This window comes from Vanacampus margaritifer, chromosome 7 (genome assembly GCF_051991255.1).
Source record: "Vanacampus margaritifer isolate UIUO_Vmar chromosome 7, RoL_Vmar_1.0, whole genome shotgun sequence".
Lineage (NCBI taxonomy): Eukaryota > Metazoa > Chordata > Actinopteri > Syngnathiformes > Syngnathidae > Vanacampus > Vanacampus margaritifer.
Window position 1 is genome coordinate 9940482 of NC_135438.1, and position 24009 is coordinate 9964490.

At 40.4% G+C, this 24009-nt stretch overlaps 1 protein-coding gene across 16 annotated transcripts in view; it reads left to right on the forward strand.

Annotated features, from left to right (window-relative positions):
• The window catches only part of nfixa (nuclear factor I/Xa), a 142062-nt gene that overhangs the window by 42540 nt on the left and 75513 nt on the right, over positions 1-24009 (forward strand). For 14 of the 16 annotated variants that reach the window (XM_077571955.1, XM_077571959.1, XM_077571957.1 and 11 more), the window contains one exon: positions 4389-4920. In XM_077571955.1, coding sequence (XP_077428081.1) covers positions 4389-4920 — 532 coding nt within the window. Of the gene's footprint in view, positions 1-2894; positions 3422-4239; positions 4921-24009 lie in introns of those variants that run through there. The other 2 variants (XM_077571951.1, XM_077571946.1) reach the window with 2 other exon arrangements.

Below are 24009 nucleotides of genomic sequence, written 5' to 3' on the forward strand. Positions count from 1 at the left end.
TAAGCAGGGGTGTGTAGACTTTTTATATTACGGTACTTAAGTTGGTTTTACTTCTCTCATGAAAAGATTTTCAGCAATTTAATTAGTGGAAATGTGTTTCCAATAATTAATCTTCATCACATTTTTTATTTCACAAAAACCTGGCATTTGAGCAGGGGTGTGTAGACTTTTTATATCCACCGTACGTATGTTCGCCCGAGCAATCGGCACCCGTCCCGGCCCAGATGGGGTAGGCGCCTTACCCCTCCACGAGCCAGTCAGTAACACGGGTTTGCCAGCCCGCTAGCGACCCAGTTAGCCAGCCAGTCAGTCAGCGGACTGGACTCTTTCCTGGTCCAGACATTTACAGAGGGAGCGGGCCAGGCTAGTGCCGACGGCGGCCAGCGCCAAGTGGAGGACTCTGGCCTTTGTAAGGTGTTCACACACAAAACACACAGGCGCTCGGTGCCATTGCACGGCAGACGGCTTGGCCCCGTTCTGAAATGTCTGGGCCCTCAACTTTGCCGCATGACAAGCTAGCTGCTCCTCTTGCCGAGATTTCCAGTCATGTCGATGTAATCCCTCGTTGAGCAATAATAGCGGAGAGAGAACATTTTGTAAATGTTCCAGGCTTGGATGTGGTATTTGTGCATTGGAGGCCACATTAAAAGGGACCCAAAAATTTTTTCCTTCATAATATTGTGGAGCTGTCAAAATTAATTGAGTAATTGGTGAGAAATAAAATATCAAATTACTTGACAATAATTTTACTAATTGAGGAAAATATCGAGTAAAAAATGTTTCTGTGCTACACTTTAATGCAAATTTAATTTTTTTTATCTGAATAATTGATGGAATAATCAAAAGAACAATCAGTTCTAAAACTATAGTGACAACCCTAAAATATTGTTTTTTTCTTTCAATTTATGACCCTTTGACATAATTGGACTTTAGTCTCATAATATTTTGAAGTCAAAACTTTTACCGAACTATTGCAACGTTATTTCTTCTCACATGCTATTACAACTATATTATTCTAATTTTTTTTTTATTGTACTGTCATGACTATATTCTTTGATTTTGCGACTTAATTCTTGTAAATTATGCCATTTTTCATCTTAATAGTACATTGTGACGTCATTCTTTATTTCTCTGTCGCATGAGGTTAGCACATATATATATATATATATATATATATATATATATATATATATATATATATATATGTGTGGGGGGGGGGGGTTCATTAAATCACGGTGTTTCTGGTCATTTAAAACTCCCATGCTCCATTTTCAATGGACTTGTCAAAAATCAGTGTCTTCAAGTTCGTCGGCCTTAGTGAGTGGCAACATAAGATGGCCGCCGATGGCTTCTTTGTGAAATAAATGCATACAGTGCTGTCAGCTGCTGGGGGGGGGGGGGGGTTGGTAATTTATGACGGTGTCTCTGGTGATTTAAAACTCCCGTGCGCCATTTTCAATGGACTTGTCAAAAGTCAGTGTCTTCAAGTTAGTTGGCCTTAGTGAGTGGCAACATAAGATAGCCGCCAATGGCGTCTTTGTGAAATAAATGCGTACAGTGCTGTCAGCTGCTAGGGGGGATTAATGATGGTGTTTCTGGTGATTTAAAACTCCCGTGCGCCATTTTCAATGGACTTGTCAAAAGTCAGTGTCTTCAAGTTAGTTGGCCTTAGTGAGTGGCAACATAAGATGGCCGCCAATGCCTTCTTTTTCAAATAAATGCGTACAGTGCTGTCAGCTGCCGGGGGATTTAAAGACATCTCAAACTATCATGTCTCCCATGCGCTGTTTTTTTTTAGAACCAAGCCAAACGGCAGTCAATGGCAGCCTTTCCAAAACCCACTTTTTGTCTTTCATGAAAGTGGGCGTGGTTTGCCAGGCTAGCAGTTAGTGAGCGTTTAAACAATGAATGCCACATACTTGGTTGTGAGTTGTTGTTTCTTGTTTCATCAGTTGTTGGAAATATGTTGCTAGCATCTCCAATGCGAAGGCCGCTAGCTACGTACGTGATGATAACATTCAAGCGTTCTAATGGGACATGAACATTTTCCAAAAGGCATTTTATGGCCGCGATATCGACTTGCCTGAACAATTGAGCACGCTGAGGCTAATTAGACCAAGCCAATTCATTGTGCACACATTCCGCTAGCGTCGTCATTTGCTAACTTTGTGAGGCCCGCTTTGCTGCATTTTCAAACAGGGGAGCATGTTTGTGGATGTGTGTGTGGGGGTGGGCGGGGGTAGGGGGGGGTTGTGACAGGCATTTTCACCCCCCCCACCTCCTCGTCTCCTTGTTTGTGTGGCAAATCCGGGAGCAGCTGCTGGTCTCGGGGTCTAGTGGGATTTTTGGGCCTGTGTTTTCTCATGCCATCCCATGCCAAGGTGCTGTAACGCGAGCGGGAGGGGGGGTTCTGGAGGGGGGTCGCGATGGGGTGGGGGGGGCGGTTTGTGTCAGTCGGCAGGTGGTGTCTAGATTGGATGCATGTAAAATTGTTATATCCTCTGGACTTTGCCTTTTTGCACTAGATTGGAACTCGACTATTTGGCTAATGACTCATTCTTTCGCTCTCTTTCTCTAACTCGCTCTCCCCGAACCACCGAGCCCCCCCCACCCCTACGCCCCCGCCTCTTTGCCTCTGCCCCTGCCATCACTCTTCCCACCCTCCTCGGCGCTGCGAGCGCGCGTATTGGCTGTGCCGCCGGTGAGTGTGTGCCAAATAGGTGGTCCCTGCGCACGTTGGCACACTCTCAGTCAATGGGCGCCGGAGCAACGTGAGGAGGAAGAGAGCGAAGGCAGAGTTGGAGGCAAAGAGGGCGAAAAAAGAAGCGGCACTCGGGTTTGCCAGCGCAAGCGCGCACTCTTCCAACATTGATTCCGTCCTCTTGTTTTGCTTTTTTTTTTTTTTTTTTTTTTTGAATTTCCTTCTCTGTCCAGCACTTTCACCGTCTCTCTCTCTCTCTCTCTCTCTCTCTCGCTCTCTCGTATTCTTGTGAATTCTCCGTCTTTGCCAAGAGTTGCTTTCCATTTTTCTACATTTTACTTATCATGCATTTATCCTTGCAGTCTTTTTTTTAATTATTTTTTTTTATGTAAAGAAGTTGCTTAACTTCTTGACATTCTCCTTCTGTTGAGCTCTTGAACAACAACCCTCCCGCTCCTGCTACACTACCTCCTGTGTTCCTTTGTCGGTATTACACCGTGCCCTTTGGCTTTTTTATTTTTATTTTTTTACTTTTGGCTGCTTTCACTGGACAGCTTTAGCCTCACTTTCTATTTCTTTATTTTTTTTCATTTTTTTTTTTTTTTTTAAATATGACCATTTATACATTGCACATTGACTAAACTAAACACTTTTTTTTTGTTTTAATTTTTTTTCTTTTTTGCAATCTTCGGGGTCTATTTATGGTGAAAGAGCAAAATGGTAACTACCATTTTATTTTTATTTTATTGCATATATGCTGTTATGTTCATTTGATATTTTTTGTGCTGAAAATATTGAATATATTTTAAAATGTAGGCAAGCATAATAGTCCATTGTCAAAATGAATTAATTAACCACTAGTCGATTATCAAATTAATTGACAGCTATTTTAATAATCGGGTAAAAAAAAAATTTTAAATTGTCCAAATCCTCCCATTTCAGCCTCTCGACTGTCATAATTGTGTGACTGATGATCTTTGGTGTTCTTCAAAATAAGACATTTGCAAACATTTGCTTTTACTTTGGAAAGTGATGATCGACCTAGCAATTGAATCGGTTTAAAGAAAGTTGTTTAGTACAACATCAATCCCTCGTGTGATATTAAATTGTTACGTTTTTATCACTAAAACATTAGCGGTATGAAAATCAATTGAATATTTGACAACTCAAATTAATCAACAACTATTTGAATAATCGTTTAGAGACATTTTTTTCCCCCGAATGATCAAACAATACAAAATCACAATAATTGGCTAACAAACAGTATATGGGAAGAAATGTTTTTGTAAAATAAACTAAAATGATATCCGATTAATCGGTGAAAGAATCAATGGTAAAAATGTGATGCCTATGATTGAAAGTGAGTCGATGAATGTTACTGGTCACCTGAAGCGTTTCCTTCAATGCGATGTCTGCCGGGGAGCGAGCGTCAGGCACTCTCTCTCTCTCTCTCTCTCTCTCTCTCTTTTACACACACTCTCTCTCTCTCTCTTTTTCGGCGCCTCTCGTTCATTCCCTCGCTCGGCTCGCACGGAGCAGGCGCCGCTCCTCCATGCTGCGCGCCGGTGCTAACTGCCTCACCTCTCTCTTCCCGTCCTCCCCCCCGCTTCCCCTCTCCCCGTCCTTCTCCCCCCCCTTCTCCCCCTCCTCGTCCTGCTTCCCCCCGTCCTCCTCCTCCCTCATCCAGGATGAATTCCACCCCTTCATCGAGGCCCTGCTGCCCCACGTCCGCGCCTTCGCCTACACCTGGTTCAACCTGCAGGCCCGCAAGCGCAAGTACTTCAAGAAGCACGAGAAGCGCATGTCCAAGGAGGAAGAGCGCGCGGTGAAGGACGAGCTGCTGGGGGAGAAGCCCGAGATCAAACAGAAGTGGGCCTCGCGCCTGCTGGCCAAGCTCCGCAAGGACATCCGGCCCGAGTTCCGCGAGGACTTTGTGCTCAGCATCACGGGGAAGAAGCCGCCCTGCTGCGTGCTGTCCAACCCGGACCAGAAGGGCAAGATCCGCCGCATCGACTGCCTGCGCCAGGCCGACAAGGTGTGGCGGCTGGACCTGGTCATGGTCATCCTCTTCAAAGGCAGCCCGCTGGAGAGCACCGACGGCGAGCGCCTGGTCAAGTCGCCGCAGTGCACCAACCCGGGCCTGTGCGTCCAGCCGCACCACATCGGGGTGTCCGTCAAGGAGCTGGACCTCTACCTGGCCTACTTCGTCCACACGCCAGGTACGTGGGCGGCTCGGCGGAGGGAGGGAGGGAGGGATTGAGGGAGGGAGGGATGGCGCGCTGGCTCAAAACTTCACAATGTGTGCCGGGGAGCCTTAAAAAGGTTGTTTTCTAAAATGAAGGCAAACGCTTACATCATTTGAATGTTTTTAAAATGCTACACTGTACTACATTTACATATTTTCTTTGTTGTTGTTTAAAAAAAAAAAAAAGTTTTTCATGCAGTTATATACCCACACTGTAACAGACTTGTAAATAAATAAAACTTACGCTATTATATGTAATATTAGATGTAAACATAGCCCAAAATTTTTTTATAGCACTTTTCATAAGCAACACAAGGTGCTTCACATAAAAAAATAAAAATCTAATAATGACAAGGGCCGCAACTAACAATTATTTCAGTAATCGATTAATCTGACGATTTTTTTTCCCGATTAATTGATCAATCAGATAAAAAAAATAAATAAATAAATTTCAAATCAATTATGATTCAGTTACTGGTTTGGCCTATGCATGAGGAAAATAGGCAGAAATGTTGATCAAGCAATTTTTCCATTTTGCTTTTATACCAAAAATAATAAATTCGCTTTCATGGAGGACTCCATAAATCAGAGTTTATATTTACTATATTTAAATAATTACTGTTGAGGACCTGAAAATGTGAGCATTTAGACAATTTTAAGTAAAAAAACAATCAAATAAAAAAAACAGCAAAACGATTCATTGATGGTCAAAAATAATTATTGATTCATTTGATAATCGATAAATGATCGATTAATCGTCGCACCGCTACTAATGACTGAATAAACGAAAATGTCATGGAAATGGGGTGTGAACAATTTCATATTTTAATAATATATTTTCCCCTCGCTTGCCATGTTTTTTCATATTTGTTTACATGGCAACGTAGAACCAAATGGAGTGTGTGTGTGTGTGTGTGTGTGTGTGTGTGTCGAGGGCATGAGTCCAACATGCCCTGGCAAGTCGGTGCTGCTTTTTTTTTTTTTTTTGCGCCTTTATATAAACACATACTTTATTTTGTGTTTGCGTATTTTTATTTTTTTTTTACACGATTAATGCCACTGACAAATTTGCGAGATGAGACAGAGAACAATTTTTTTTCCCCTAATTCAGATGAAAGTGCATGTGCTACGATAAGGCCATTGTAGCCAGGGATTGTCGTTTGGCCACATCCCAGAAGTGTGTGTGTGTGTGTGTATATACTCGCGCGCGCGCGCGCGCGTGTGTGTGTGTGTGTGTGTGTGTGTGTGTGTGTGTGTGTGTGTGAGAGAGCTGCGAGTCTCCTGCTCTCAGGCCGCAGGCTGCTGCCGCCTTCACCGTCTGCCTGAACGCCTGCGCTGCCTTGGACCTGTCTGCCAAACACACACACACACACACACACATAAAAAAAATAAAAAAAAAAGAGAGAAAGAATAGACAAACAAGTCATCTTTGTAGCGTACTTTCACACGTGGAGCCAAACATGGTTTTAGTCGCATACACGCACACACCCACACAACACACACACCAGCCAAAGACCATCCCGGATACGTTTTGTATCGCAGCCATCAGGATGGATACACACACACACACACACACACGCGCACACACACACTCATAGCCAAAGATTGCTTGCTGAAGCTTCCCATGCAGCCATTTTACACACAGCCAAAATAGTGTGCTGTGTTGTAGTGTTTTCCAACACACACACACGCATGCACACGCACACACGAAACCCATTTGACAGCCAAATCCTCTGAAAACACACTTCAGCCTGCAACACGCAAACAACCGGCTCGTCACCTAATATTATTTCAGCTGGATTTTTTTTTTCCTTTCTTTTTGGACATTTTCAAATGATTTTTGTCACAAACACAACACACACAAATGAGTATTTATCCTGTCGTAGCCTCGTCTTCCATAGGTATACACACACACACACGCGCGCGCGGTAACACGCACACCCGCGTCAAGTCACAATCTCCGTCCGGGCCAAACGACGCTGGCAGCTTCGCTTGGGGTGGAAATCTCATTTTGATGTTTTTCCAAAGGGCCTCTTTTAGCTCAATGAATTTCTTTTCTCTCCTTTTTTTTTTTTTTTTTTTTACAATATTGAGTAAATTTACAGATGAAATTAATTATTAGTGCTGTCCTCTAATTAGCTGCATCAAAAAAAAAAAAAATCTCTCAAAAAGACGACACACCAAACACTCCGAAATCTTGATTTATAATTTCTAGTTTGGAGTCACTAAAATGTTTTCATTCAAACAAAATGGTCCGGTGTCGGGCTGCGTTTCAAAAATGTGAAAATAGAATTTGACTTAAAAGCCAATTTTTTTTCTGTATCCTGCTGTTTTCCTCAAATTTAATGTTCAAAGGAATTTAAAAGTATTTTCTTAAATTTACGATAGACCGATTGCTCTTTTAAGACAATTCAGAATCTTTTCAATTTATATTTATTAGTGTGCCAAAAAATCGATTCACATAAGAATTTACTGCAATTCACAATTGATATAAAATGTCCCAAAGTCGATTCTATTTATTTATTTCGCACTATAAAAGCTATAGAATTTTAAAGCTGTCAAAATTAATCGATTAATCGACAAAAAAAATCGATTATCAAATTCATTTGCAGCTATTTTAATAATTAAGTAATCGTTTGGAGCCTTTTTTTTTATTTTTTGTAATTGTCCAAAAATTCTCTGATTTCAGCATATCAACAGTAATTGTTGACTTAATTTCTGTAGTTCTTCATGCAAGACAACCGATTATTGTCTGAGTTTAATCAAAATAAGACATTTGCAAACATCTGTTTTTATTTTGGAAAACAATAACCGAACCGGTAACATAGTCATAATCACTATATGTATACAAAGTGCAAAATAAACACCAATCACTGGTTAAAATGCTTTTGCAATTACTTGAATGCAAAATTAACATGAATCAAATTAGTCGATTCATCGGTTGAATAATCGATAGATTAATCGATTCTAAAAAATATTCGATAGTGACAGCGCTATAAAATGTTATATATTTATTCATTCGTTTTTGTGGAAAAAGGCAATTTCCTTACAATTCATAACTAATTAAATGTAAATTTAAAAAAAAGACACTTTAATGTCGCCATTTGCAATTTTTTTTTTTTTTTTTGCACATCTATAGATTGAAGTCGAAATCATTGTCAATCATATTTTAAATCAAAAAATTCATTCTGAGACGGTCAAAGATTCCTATTTACTTCAATAATAATAAAAATGAAAATGTACAGTCAGGTCTACAACGGTCGAGTGGCGTCCGTTTTGTGAGTTCAGTCTAGTGGGGGACGTTGTCTCTCTCTCTCTCTCTCTCTCTCGCTCGCTCTCTCTCTCCTGTTTGCTTAGCAGCAGTGTGCCTCAGCATTTTTCCTCCTTCCAGACACAGCAGCCTAAGTTGGAGGGAACATTTGGTGGCCTGCCGAGAGGCGGAGTCAGGCAGGGGGGGGGGGGGGGAATGAAAGTGAAGACAAAGGGCAAAACGCCGTCTTCAAACCTGCCCAAAGGTCAAACGTTTGACTCTCGCCAAAAGCCCGCAGTCACGAAGGCCCGTTTTTTTTATTTTTGCGGGTTTTTTTTTTTGCTTCAGCCGCGCGCCGAACGACACGACGCGCTCATTGTTTGTTTTTGTTTGCCTGGCATTTTGTCGGGCTTTGGCATCGCCGCCTCCGCCGCTCCCGTTTGATCCCGTACACACTGTTGTTTTTGTCTCCTTAAACATGGCCCTCATTGTTGCTCGCGCGGAGGTAAAGTCTTTTGTTGATATTGTGGAAGACGCGAGCGGTGGGGAAAAAAAAGGAGCGAGTGGGCCGCCGTCGCGATTGTTCTGCTTGGCAGCGGCCGAGCCCGCTCGCTTGTGGGAAGAAGAGAAAGACGTCTCGGGTTTTGTTTGTGGCAGAGTGGCAAAAAAAAAAAAGCTGCCACGGGGAAATCTCTGGGCTCGCCGTCGGGCTTTCTCAGCCAGCCGACGGAGATCCCGCGCGCCGTGACGGAAGAAACGTCCTCGTGTTTTAAGACGCCGCCGGTAAAGAGCGACGTGTCTTTGAATGCTGTAACGGGACGCGCATCAGATCGACAAACACTCTTTGATAACTACCAAGCTCAAGCGGACAGACGGTAGTCAACCTAGGCAACAAAAACAAAACAAAACAATGCGCTTGTCCTCATAGGAAATGCGGTCTTCCTTCAGACATAACAATACCGCTTTTGTCCATATGGTGTCGCCATTATCACCGTAAACTGAAAGTTCCTTAGTGTTGCTTTAAGCTGTTTAATGACACCCCAGTTAGAGTTAACTGTCAAACTAAACACACGACGATATGAATTACATCAACTGTATATTTAAAACATGGCTAGCTTAGCGCTAATGCTAACGGGAAGTTAGCATCAACTTTGGGAGTGTTTTTCCTTCAAATAACAAATGTTCATACAAAAATGCTGTGGGAACACATAGCCGCTAAGCAAAGGCACAAATTCTTCCCAATGTGTGAAAAAAATATTTTAATAGAATTCAATCGTAACTTTCTTCTGTACTATTTTTCAAAAGAATCGGCAGATTAATCGGCAATCAGTGTTTTTTTTCCTGCCAAAAATCACGGTTTGTATCGTTAGCTTTGTGCCGTTAGCTTAATAGCATAATTTGCTAAGGCAATTTTCAAACTTCCTGCTAGCAAATCAACAATAAATCGTACCAACGTGCTGAAAATATGAAAATATGTTCAAGTATGAGGCAATGATGCTATGAGGCTAACGCTAACGATTTGCTATCCGTTTACCGCATCCTTAATTGTTATTTGTCGTTGAGTTCCTTTTTTTCCCCCCTCTCGGTTTGTTATGCTCAACATAAGAGTAGCAGCTTAAACAAGGAGGGAGGAATCTACTCATAAAATCCTGCACTGTTATTATTCGGCCTTGGCGGAGGTATGCTACTGAGCGCTCTTGTTAAGACCGCGACTGTTATTGTAATGGAGATAGCGATCTCTTGGCCCACAAGTGCCAACGTTTTGCATGATGACCACAAACTGCCGCGCTTCCTGTCAATGAATGAACGAGTGTCTTGACGCCTGCGAAGGTGCGTGCGCGTTATCACCCGGCGACGCATCGACTTCTCAGCTTAATGTGTGTCATAAAACGATATACATATTGTGCTGCTTTCCATTAAAACGCAGAACATTTATCATTTGTCCGAGCATGGAAAAAGAGATTAAAAAAGCATTTGTCAGGCCCCAAGTTAGATCATTGCGCTTACTCATACTTTGGAACCCGCCTCTTTTATTCCTTCCGTGAGCCGCAAGTGTGATTATGAAAAGATGTTTCAAATGTGTTTCCAATACCCCCCCCCCCCCCCCGCCCCAAAAAAAAAGGGAAATTTGCAGTCACTCCGAGGGAGGTGTGAAATGTGCGCACCGTGCCATTTGTGCCGTGACCGCTCGGCACTGCGCGCTCTCCGGTGCCAGATCCCGCCTCCCTCGCGCCGGAGTCTCCCGCCCGGGCGGACAGAGAAACCCCCGGTACTGAAGCCAGACCCCCTGACTCACTGACCGCAGGAAGGATGCACAAATAAAGTGCTCTCTTGTCCCCGCCAAACAAAAACAGCACTGTAATGCAACGATTAATCGATTACACACATTTCTACTCCATTTGTTTCTACGTTGCCGTGTAAACAAATAATAAAAAAAAACATGGCAAGCGAGGGGAAAATATATGATTAAATATTATTTTTAATCTATTAATCGACACTATTCAATTATCAAATTAATTGATACATATTTTGGGTAATTGATGAATCGTTTAGATGTGTTTTTTAATTGAACGTTGTCCAATGCATTAGTTGTAAATATTCTCCGATTTCTGTCAGTGATTTTTGCCGATTTTCCTCACTTTACAGACCAAACCAGTAACGGAATCAAAATTAATTTGTACGCTTGATTTAAAAAAAAAAAAAAGGATGGAAATAATAAAAAAAATAAATAAAAATAAATTCATTGATTAATTGGAAAAAAAGAATCGACAGATTAATCGATTACTCAATTAATGTCCTGTATTCGTTTATAATGGGATGGAATTTATTTATTTTTAAATCCGATTCATCGATTAATCGGAAAAAAAAAATCAACAAATGAATCGATTACTGAAATAATTCTTAGTTGCGAATGTAAGCAAATGAAATACTGTAGTGTTGTATTCGTGTGCTGGATGTGTGCCTCTAAGGGGCGGGGCCTAGTGAGTGACTTCCGCAGCTGGCCTTGCGAGTGTTCTCATTTTCTTTTTGTGTCTGACCGCTTTTTCCACATTCTCTTTATGTGGGCTCTCCTTGCCCACATACAAGGGCATCAAACTACCTTGACAAAGCAAGCCAAGCGTGCGACTTTTAACTGGCGAACAATGATGAATGGCTCACAGCACGGTGGATGTTTTCATATGAATTCCACACTTTTTTCTCAACTATTTTTCCCTCTCTGTGTAAATAATCTGTTAATGGCTTCCTGATCCTGTCTCCGGCTCCTATGACATCACACGATTGGAAGGTCCTTGTGCCTAAGTGTGGCCGCTTTGCGTATGCGTGGGCACACCTCAGGATGACCCTCAGGCGGTGAAGTGTGCACTGAATGAATCGGGAGTCAGTCAGGTCCGAGGCTTTTAGGTTTCCGGCTGGCGGCGAAGAAATCGATTTATTTATTTAATTTCCCGGGTCACATTTTTGGGAGTTGACTTGAACTCCTGAAATGCCATTTGAACATTTTTCAGAGTCAAATGGTGTCCAGAGTAGGTGTTATTTTACAGAGTTGATCACCTCGTGTTCGATGAACTCTGCAGAGATGCAATTAAGCTCCGCCTTTGCACCTGCAACTTCTGGAGCTTGAGGGAGGCAAGTCAGTGCCATTTTCCTCCTTCTCGCTCATCACTGGTAAAAAAAAGTGGCATTCGAACATCAAGTCATTTTTACCACAGCAAAAAAACTGTTATTGGTTATTATTAACATTTCTAGAGTTAATGAAAGCAGTGTTCAAAATGTCAACACGATGGTGTAATATTTGATTTAAATTATTTCATAATTTATTATAAAATGTAATGATAAATAATATAACATAATTTAATGAAGTTAATATTTGTTTTAAATTTTTATTTTATTACTCTAAAAAAAACTCGTTTTAAATTTCAACAACCGTCAGAGTTGTTTTAACTCCAGCTCAGTGTAAAAAAACAACAACTTTTAAACGTATTGTTTTAACTATATTCAGTGTGGACCAATATGGACACTTTTGAGGTGTAAATTTAACTCTGTAGGTGTTGACGTAACACTGACGATTTTGCTGAGTGAAGGACACACCAAAAAAAAGTCTCATGAGACTTTCATGACTCAAACTCACATGAGTGCAAAATAACAAAATTGGATCACGTTGTCGTTCGTCTCCAGATTAATTTGTTTATTGACAAGTTGTGTGATGCGCCCTGAATTTTTTTTTTTGGTTTGTTTGTTTGTTTCTGTCACTATCTGAAAACTGAGAGAGATTAAAAGACAGCACCTGCGTTTGTTTGGTGTTTGCTGATATGCAGAAGATTATTCCAGAAGAATTTCAAGTCGGCCATATTGCTAAAGCGGGAAGTCAGTTGCTATTTTGCTCCTTTTTTTTTCTCCTTCTTCTTTTTTTTTTTAATCCATTTGGCTGTAATCTTCTTGTCAGTTTGAATAAAGTCAGTTGTCACATCCACATTTCTCCTTAGGCCAAGCTCACAGTGCAGGCTCGGATGATTTAGTTGTCCTTTTTTTTTTTATTGCTATTTTAGCTAAATGAATCCTACTATTTTTGAGGGTTTTTTTAATCAAAATTTTTTCCCGTTTTATGATATTTAATGCAAAGTTAAGCTACAATGAATGAAATAACGTTTGAGTTCCCAAATGCCAAATTCATATTTTCGGCATCAAAGATGTTTAATTAGATATATCATAATATATATTTTTTTTATATGCGATACATTTTCATTGGGCTGGGAATTATTTGTGTAGTTAATTGCTTGACTGTTTTAATTTCATATTGCGTGAGAGTGTTTCGACACCCACTTTAATACGTAGTGATTAGATTTAATTACATCTTAAAACACTTAACGATTGTCAAATAAAAACGCGAGCAGGATTTAAAAAAAAAAAAAAAAAAGATTTTGACCTGAGCCGAGTAGGCTTTTCTTAAGTTTTTAATTTGGAACAAAAAGCCTCGAGAGAGCAAAGGGGGGGGGGAAAGGGGGTAGAAAAGCGAGTCAAAAGCAACGAGGGGGTGTTATTGTCTGTATTAATACGGTGTCTTCCCAGCGCCGGCTCTCTTTTCAGCCTTTTGTTGCCGCTCCAACCGTGTAATGTGTCCGTCCCCAAAATCCACATCGCCACTCAGGAGTGTTAGCAGAGGCAGACAGGAGGAGGAGAAGCGGGAGGGGGGGCGGGGGGGGTGTAATGCTCAGTATCAGGCTGGGTTAGCAGAGCCACGGAAGGACGGCTTATTCACACGGCCATTTTGGAGACCGGCTCGCTTCATCATCAAATAGCTTTTCAGGGGTGTCGCACTCGTTTTTTTTTGTTTACGGTTCACTTTGACTGTCACGTCAATGTGGAAAAAAAATCTTTTTACATTTAAAAAATTTGGTAGTGACATGCAATATCGGAATTGACCTTTCTGAAGAATCATACGGTTGAAAATAAATCCATTTAAAACTGGGTTCATGTTTACATTTTATACGAGATGCTGCTGACCACTTTCTGTTTTTGTTTGAAATTAAAGCTAAGAAGTCGAGAATGTAAAAAAAATAAATAAATCTGATATTTTAAAATTTTGGAAAACTTTATTTACTGTACAAAATAGTGAGTGATTTACTTGTCTTTTTAAGACATGCTAATGTTAGAATTTTCAAACAAAAATATCTTCTGGCTAATATTAAAAATAATGTATATTATTATTAATGTGTATTTTTGCAAATCTTAAAAGTTGTTCAATAAACATATACTTAAAAAAATCAACAAACACTTGTACTTTGTATTTATTAAAATTTTGCTGTCAATATTTTTCCCTTTACTGAAAATAAATATCGGTTCCAAATATCGATTATCGGCTTCCTTGACTACTAATAATCAGTATCAGCCCTCAAATAAAAAACAACATAATACTCGCTCTATTATTATAATATATTTTTAACAACAAATTAATTTGTAAAAAATGGAAAATAGTGAGAAGCAAATTTGTATTTTTATTTTATTATAAAAACATTGTTTAGCAGTTTTCCAATTTATGTTAACTCATTCACTCCCAGCCATTTTCACTGAAGCAACCAACTTCGCTCCAGGCTGTTTTACTGGATTTTGACTGATGGATTTTTCAAGGCCCACACAACATTGAGTTCTATAGCTATAAAAACATGGAACCTACCGAAAGAAAGATGAGAGATTCTTCTTTCATCAGAAAAAAAAGTACATTTCTACCTGTTTCTGTTTTGCATCAATTAGCATTAGACTATAGCTAAATTTCATCATTATTCGCAAATCTGTTTTAAACTGTGGGGAAAAGAGCTTGTTGCAACATGGCTCTGGTTGATCTCTTATACTCTGCTGCCACCTGCTGGCCGTTTTTGTAATTACTACCATTGCTTCGTTCTCTGCCGTTCAGAGGCTGCATCAAATACGTATTTGGGAATACTTAAAATAGAACGTAATTATATTTTTTTTGGGAGCAAAAGAGTTAAGAAGGTATTTGGTGAAAATTAATGGTCGCAAAAGTGAAAAGAAAAACGTTCGACCAAAATGAGAACAAATCATGAGACAAAGTGAACACACGCAATTTTTCTCCAGTGGGCCACATCAAATGACGTGACGGGCTGGATTTGGCCCCCGGGCCTTAAGTTTGACACCTGTGTTTTAAATCCATGAAATCAATGCTTAAAATCTAAAAAGATAATAATAATTTAAAAAAAAAAAAAAACGTTCCTACTTGATTTTGCACATCCGGTTGAGGAGTTGTAGAAAAAAACTAAAGGTGGGTAAAATTTACCAGAGCCGCAAAGTGAGAGGCAGAGTTGTCGTCTGTCTGTCTTTGGCACGGCGCTATCACTTGGACGCAAGATGCCAAATTTTCATATACACTCCCTGCCAACCTCCTCCCTCTGATCCTTGCTTTCTTCTCCTCTCTTTTTCACGTTCCTCTTTCACACGTTTCTTTTATTCCTCTTTAGGGTTCAAACGAAGGCCCTCCCCTAGCCTCATTAGCAGCGAGGATTCCTGTTTGCCGCCTCACAAAAATGTCAAATCATTTGTAAGTGCAAACATTTTAGCGCTCAATAGGACCATTATCGGTGTTTTTCTTGAACGCCGGCCATCAAGAGGTTGTGAGCCTTGACTGTCTGATGGGTTTTTTCCCTTCTTACGGTTACTATGCCTTGTTTTCTTTGCGTTGGAATATTGACTCACAAAAATTTGTTTCAAAATTACATCGTGGGACGGCACAGTCAACTAAATAGTTCAGACTCACAGTTGAGGGCTTACGTGTTTGAATTTTTTTCCCCGATTAGTTGATTAAGTGGATTTAAAAAAAATACATTTTCAGCCCTTTTAAAAAAAATAATTAAAAAAATGACTTTTTGCACAATAAAATTAATTAGGATTTAGTTGAATGGTTTGGTCTATAAGGTGGTGAAAATAGGCAAAAAAGTAAAAAAAAAAAAAACGGTTTCATTTTGGTAAAAAAATACAAATATATAATCAGTCCACTTTCATAGTGAACTACAGAAATCGGAGAGTATTTACTGTTGAGGCGCTAAAATTGCAAGCATTTGGATCATTTGAAATTAAAGAAACATATTGAAAGTTTCATTGATTATCAGTAATAATTATCAATTCATTTGGTAATAGATGAGTTGTCAATCGATTAATTCTCAACGTTTCACATGGTATCACGCATTACGGTTCAACATCCGAGTAGTGCTGTCACTATCGAATATTTTTTAGAATTGATTAATCTATCCATTGTTCAATCGATTCATTCATTTTAATTTAACATTAAAGTGAATTACAAAACATTTTTCCCCTGATTACTGTTTATTATTTTGTATTTTGAATTCGTATAGTGGTTAAAAAAAAAAAGGGATATTGATGTTATACTATGTTACCGGTTCGGTCATTGTTTTCCAAAGCAAAAACAGATGTTTGTAAATATCTTATTTTTGATTCGATACAGAAGATAAGTTCTTTCATGAAGGAGAGAAATCAGTGAACAATTACTTGACATGCTGAAATCAGAGGATTTGGACAATTTTCCATTTAAAAATGGCTCCAAACGATCACTCGATGATCAAAATAGTTGTCGATTCATTTGATAATCGTTTACTTGCCGATTAATCGATTAATTTTGACAGCCAAGTTTTGTTTGGCTTTCGACTTGCAGGGCATTCAACTGTATGACTAAGTCATATACAGTATGTATATATCGTGGCTTGTTTTGTGGTTTTTGCTTGTCAGTAGAGTTAAAATTAGTTTGTGGAGCGTCACCAGGGCGCCTTTTGATGTTGATGACACCGCGAGAAGGCGAGCAGTTTATAGAAGATAGACGACCGTGTTGGGGTTGAGGGGGGGTTGTTTGCGGCGAATGAGCGCGCTCGCTGAGAAGCACAGCAGAATGCAGAGAATCAAATTTGGCATGCGTCTGTGTAAGCGAGTAAGCTTCAAATCAGTTTGGACACAGATCTAGGACACTAGACGGGGAGAAGAAAGCGGGATGAAACGGGATAGGGAGAGACATGTGACGGGGGTGCGGATGGGGGGGGGGGGGGGCTGAGGAGGTAAGGAGAGTCCCTCAATGACGACTTGAAAACCGGGTAAATAAATGGAGTGGCGGTAAACAAGGCCTCGGCGCTCCATCAAAAGATGCCATTCATGTGTGAACGGCGAGTCTCTCTTTTCTCTTGAGGAGACACAGAAAGGAAGCCAGTGACGAGAGCAGGACGCTTGTTTAGATAACAGGATGAGCTTGGAGGGGGAATGGCAATAATGTGTGCGGGTGTTTGTTAATGTTTGTGTTTTTTTTGTTTTTTTTGAGGGAGGGGCAGAGCAGATGGAAGGTGGACGCAGATTTAACGAGTGGGGTAAGATGGGGGGTGTTTTTGTTTGTTCTTTATCACTAGTGTGGATGGAGGGGGGGGGGGGGGGGGGGGCAGTGACTATGTGCTGAGCAGCGCAGGGTTTTGTGTTCTTTTGGCAAAGCGTCTACGCACAAGCGTGCGTGTGAAAGCATATGTTCACACGTCTCGTCAACTTTTTTTCTAGCGGCTTCTACGTGTGATGTTACCCAGCTTAATGTTTGCAAGGAGTTGAGTCGGGCTCCCAGGGACACCCCGGAGAACCGGCCGCACGCAGCAAGCTCCGCAGTCGTTCCAAACTATCATCCTCCCCCCCCCCCCCCCTGCAAACTTTTCAATTAATTTGTGTATGTGAGGATCAAGCTGAAGTTACTTCTAAGCACTTAATGTATTCTGAATGACGAGCAGGGCGCAGAAGTCAAGGAAGTGGCACTTTTTAAAAGCTGGCAGCGCATTCATTCATGAATGCAAACGTTAACAATTCTTGGGCTTTTTAACTTGCTGACGTTTAAGAGCACATCTTCGTTTAGCGCAGTGGCCTTGCCGTGCGCGCTATAAGACATGCTTGAAATTCCACTGATCTGAAAGCGGGAGAATAGTCTGAGTTTATGTCTGTTTGTTTTTTAGCTTCCCTTTTATGTTATCGGCATCATCCAGCGTACCAGTTCCATCCACTTCAGTCTTTTGTCGGTTCTCAAAAAGGTCAGCTCGTAATGGTTTTGTTCAAAACAGCTTTAGAGCTGTCAAAATTAATCGATTAATCGACAAATGATTATCGACGACTATTTTAATAATCGAGTAATCGTTTGGAGCCATTTTAAAATTGTCCAAACCCTGATTTCAGCATATCAACGGTAATTGTTTATTAATTTCTGTAGTTCTTCATGAAAGAAGACTTTATTATCTTCTCTGTTTAATCAGAATTAGACATTTGCAAACACCTGTTTTCACTTTTACCTTCTTTTTTTTTTATAATCACTATACGAATGCAAAGTCCAAAATAAACACTAACCACCGGTTAACAGCAATCAGGGAAAAAGATGCAGCACTTTAATGCAAAATGAAAATGAATCTGATTAATCGATTGATTAATCGATAGATGAATCGAATTCTAAAAACATCAGTATAGTGACAGCTTTAAACAAGCTTCTTTATGTGACTTGCAGTTGGTTTTAGGGTTGCCATGCCACTCCACAACCCCCCCTTCTCTCTGTCCTCTGTCTTGCCACCCCAAAGTGCCCCCCCCCCCTCCTCCTCCCAAACCCCTCTGCCGCCTGTTCCCCTCACATTTATTGGACCCAAATTTGGCTGGCACCATGGCAACCGCGGCTCCCAGGGATCCTTTGCCTGGGTAGAATCCAAGGTGCCTCCAGGGTGGCACTGGCTGGTGCTGTCTGCGTCCGCGGTCTGTCGCCGCAGCCGGTTGCTAGGGCCAAGCCATTGGTGACCCGAACCCTGACTATCATGTCTATTGAGCGACTCGCAGCTAACGTGACCCGCTGTTGCCGGTCGAATTAGCCGGCGCTTCCACCGCTCCAGGCTGGGCCTACTGCAGCAAAGCATTTCAGCAGTACGCATATTGATGTGGGATGGCTTGGTGCCCAGTCCTGCCTCCCACATGAGAGGCAGACAAGAGAATGAGAGGAAAGGAGGCAACATACATGGGGGGGGGGGGTGCATTTGAAATGTATAATATATGAGCAAACACGATATATATTGGGTGCATATGCAAATATCCACTGGCGCACCTTTGTCTGCGTGCGCCGTCAAAGCTTATATGCATCTGTTGAGGAAATTTGGTTTGGTGACGGATTCGCATGTAGTGATGAGCCACTTTAATATTTGCAAAGAAAAAGACAAATCATCAGCTAGTTCATTATGGAGCATCATGAGAATCTTTCTGCTACCAGCCACTATTAGGTCTTTTTTTTTAAGCTAATGTAAGGGAATGCAGCTTTATTTATATATTTCATGCAAATGGCAAATCAGTGTGCTTCACACAACAATTAACGACAGGCATGATAAATAAAAGAAATTAAGCAATAATATCTTACCGTAATTAATAAAACAACGTACATTGACAACATTTAAACACATTAACAAGACATTTAAAAGTAAAGAAGTAAACGTAGGTTTGTAACTTAATTAAAGGATAAGGAAAAAATAGGGCTGTCCCTATCGAATGTTCCATCGAATAATCGGCTTCCAGGCCCTAAAAAAATATATATTATTTTTTTAATGAATCCACTTAGGTTGAACGTGAGTTGATTTTAGTAGATATATAATATTAATTATTGTTTTGTGCATTAACATTATTGAAACCAACAAAATTAGCCTATGCTAAGCATTTAGCAATTTCGATTAGCATTAGCGCGCTAGCAATTACCATTTAAGGTAAACAAACACTAACTGCCATTTAGTTCACACATACATCACTATATCTCCATTACACATGTAATAGTGTCTTAAAAAGTCACTTGAAGACGATGCTTCAAAAATATTTATAGTTATTATTAGTTGTAGTATTTTTTCTTTTTATGAATCCACTATGGTTGAACGTGAGTTGCTTTGAGTAATATTAATTATTTGCTATCTTTTGGGCATTAGCATTATTGAACACCAACAAAATTAGCCTATGCTAAACGGTTAGCAATCGCGATTAACATTAGCGCACTAGCAATTAACGTGAGTTGATTTAAGTAGATATATACTATTCATCATTTATTATCTTTTGTGCGTTAGCATTATTGAACGGCAACACAATTAGCCTACTGGTTTGCTAAATGGTTAGCGATTAGCATTAGCGCGCTAGCAATTAACGTGAGTTGATTTAAGTAGATATATACTATTCATCATTTATTATCTTTTGCGCATTAGCATTATTGAACAGCAACAAAATTAGCCTACTGGTTTGCTAAATGGTTAGCGATTAGCATTAGCGCACTAGCAATTACCATTTAAAGTAAACAAACTACCATTTAGTTCACACATACATTATTATATCGACATTACACATGTAATAGTGTCTTAAAAAGTCACTTATAGACGATGCTTCAAAAATATTAAATTTATTATCTATTATTAGTAATTGTAGGATTTTTATTATTTTTTTAAATCCACTAAGGTTGAACGCGAGTTGATTTAAGTAGATATATACTATTCACCATTTATTATCTTTTGTGCATTAGCATTATTGAACGGCAACAAAATTAGCCTACTGGTTTGCTAAGTGGTTAGTGATTAGCATTAGCGCGCTAGCAATTACCATTTAAAGTAAACAAACTTTTAGTTCACAAATACATTATTATATCGACATTACACATGTAATAGTCTCTTAAAAAGCCACTTTAGGACGCTTCAACAAATTATCCATGAGTAAAAGTGAATTGCCTCAATAACCTCCTGTCCCGTTTGCAACAAAGGTCCACACGGTGTCAAACTTTGATGTCAGCTGATGATGTTGGTATTTGCACGATTCATTTTCCCCACCATCCACTCAGATGCATTAAAACGAGGAAACAGTTCTTGTGCAGATGGCCCCTGAAAGTGCGTTGCTCCCGCCCGCGTGGAGAGCAACACGTCGACTCCGCGGGAAAGGAATGGGAATCTCATCACCCCGTTCCCCGGGAGTCGGAGTCCGTATCCGTGATAGGTCAAAGGCCAATCACTGCAGCGGTATTTGATGAGAGTAGCAGCGCAGCGTTTTGACTGAGCTGGGATTCAGATCAACAAGCCCGTTTGCAGAAGGATTTACGGGGCAGTTTAATCACGCCAGTGTTTTGATTGTCTCCCGCACCGTCGGGTCTGTTAACTATTGCGGTGCCCGTTTCCTGCCCGTCCGTTCCTCTGTTCTCCCGCTTTGTGAGGACAAAGTCGGCGTGTCTTCCACACTCTGGAGCGAGCGCGGCTCGTGGCAGGAAAACCGTGCATTCGTCATGCGAGGTGTGCAAGGAGATATGGTGTGTGATGTATGACGGCGCCGGCGGCGGCGCGCGCGCTCGGCGCTGCCAGCTTTTGTAAATTGGCCCAAGGTAGAAAGTTGAAGGGAAGGAGTAAAACTGCCTTTTTTTTTCTTCAGAGTGAGCACACTGGACTGTAGAGAATTGTTAAGTTTGAGCTTGTTTTCGCAGTGTCTTTGTATTCGGCCCGACCTGAAATTGGGGGTTGGATTGAGGATCGTGACAGACTAATGAGCTGCCTTTCCTGCAATTACCCGCCTCTCCTCTATTTGCTCTTTCCGTCCCCGTTGAGCTTTTTCTGCTCGTTCTCATGAGCAGAGTCATTCTTTCCCTCCTTATTTAGAACTACTACTAAATCACTGTAAGGAAAGTAACAGGATGGTTAATTGGAGAAATGTGCTCCTAATTTGTGGTCGATTGTCATCTTGGAAGTCCTGCCGGTTTTGGCTTTCCCGAGTTTTAGCTTTCATGTCACGTTGCTTTGAATAATATGATGTATTTGTACGCAATGAGCTACAACATGTTTATGAATACTGCACATTGGCTTGATGAGACAAAAATGCAAACATACAGCATATGAAATATTTTTTATACCTTGGATTTCATTGTCAGTTTGAAGTATGCTGAACATTGTCATAACTGAGCATTAATAAAACGTCACCAGAAGCTATAAGACAGGGATGTGATTTTTCCGCTAATTCGCGGAATTCCGCTTTTTTTTATCTCCCCCCCAAAAAAAAAAAACGATTTTTTTTTTATTTAGTTTTTTTTTAGTAGTTCATTGTGTATGCACATGACTCCGACAGATAACATCTTCTGCTATAACAAAGACATTTGTGGTATGCTCTAATATGAGTTACTTTTCATTTTGGTCATGATACAATTATTTGTTCATGAAATTTGAACTCTTCAACATTATTTATGTGTTAACTTAGTAATCACATTAGTTAGATATGATGATATTCTCAGTGATAGTTTTTAAAAGCAAAGGCAGTCCAATGTTTTTGAATGTGACTGATTTTGAGTTGACTAAAACTGCCATTTTATATGGGATAGTTCAATATACATTGAAAATTTATGCTGTTGTTTTGTCTATTTCTTTGTCATGTGAGTGCATTGAAAGTACTTAAAAACACGGAAAACCCATGAGCTCCGGGAAGCCCCTCTTGTCTCCCCACCAGGGCACTGCCCTGGACCTAGCTGGGTGCCAGCGGCCCCCAGACCCCCGGCTAAATTTTCAGATAATTTCACTTTGGTCAAATCACATCCCTGTATAAGAATCCTGTGATGCAATTTATTTTTAGAAAGGCACAAGATATATATTTTTTTCACATAGAGGCTAGAGAGATCAATATATTTTAGGACCAAATGTTTATTAGGGATAGTTATAGGCTAAGGATATAGTTATAGTATTATTTTTTATTAATTATAACACTAATTCAAACACTTTTAAAGTGATAGTGTCGTCATTTACTTTGGTGTAGTTTTAGTTATTTTCATTTTCGACTCATTATGAATGTGATCGTGAATGGTCGTCTGCCTCTCTATGTGATTTGTGATTAACTGGCGACCAATCCAGGGTGTAGTCTGCCATAGCCCAGTGGCTGAGATGGACTCCCCCTACGCGTAACCCTGAAAATAAGTGATTATGAAATATATATTAATAATAATAATAATCTGATAAAATGCTTAAAATGCTTTCATGAATGTCTACAGAATTCAAAGAATAATTACTCTTGAGAGGGTGAAATCGGGATCTTAACAAATTTAGGTTGAACAATGGCTCTAAATGATTACTCGATTACTTAATAGTAATCAATTAGTTAATCGAATGATCGATTACTTTTCACTCCATGGACAAACATGTATGATTATGACAGTAAATTATAATTGACTTTGGCATCCAGGCTGATTTACTGAACCAACTGAGTGACCACACGTTTTTCTTGGGTCAGGTGCAACCCAACCATCAGGGTTCGACCATTAAACTCAATTGGGAAAAAAAAAAAAAAAAAAAAAGAAGCCCTAGCGTAGAAATGTTTTTTTACAGGGGATCAGTTAAGCTTGACATAATGAGTAAATCCTAGCATAGCTCTTTGGCTAGTAAAGGCTTCGCACGGGTGTTAATGGGATGCTACCTCTAAGCTCGGTGCCAACTGCCGTGCGTCTTATCTCTTCTGTCTCGTGCCAAGTAAAAGTCAGTCTCCGTGCTAAATCCTGGCCTAGCAATATCGCTATACAGACTCATCTCTAATAATAAAGACGGTTGTTTATTATGAGCCTCCTAGACGCCACCGCACAGCTGGCCTTTCCGTGGCCTTTACGCTTATCTCTCCGCCTGACGAAGAGGAGCGAGTGCCGGCACTGTACGTGGCAAATGTGGCTGTTGTTGATTAAAAGTTGTTGTTGTAATGGCGCGGCTTAAAATGCCAGGTGGTGGATGTGTAATGCTAATCTGCTATCTAATTTTGAGGTCCAGGGGTGAAGCTCTTAATCCGCAACAAACACATACACTCCCACATAGTCTTACACACATATGGGTGCAGACGCACCCCCCCTCCCCCCCCCCCTCACCTCACTAACACATGTGAATGTAGAATGGAACCTCCCATGTCAAACATGCCAACATTTTACAGTTTGGCTTTCAATAATAGATATTCAGGGAAAATGTTTTTTGGGGCCTCATGGTTAGCACATCTGTCTCAAAGTTTGGAGGTAGATGGTTCGAATCTGGGCCTGCGGTCTTCGTGTGTCGTTTGCTGCTATACTCCTCTTCAGATTACTTAACTGTACGACGTGAAATTCAAACTAGCCAACAAGTCTGGGAAGTCAACCAGTTTTGCGGAATATCTTGTGTTTGATGTCGAGGAAGGATTGTCATACCGTTGGGTTACGTATGAAGAATTTAATCTACGTGCTTTGCATGCGTGGCTATTAGTGAAGCAACGCCCTGCAGATTCGAGCCCTTTGTTGTGGTTGATGGA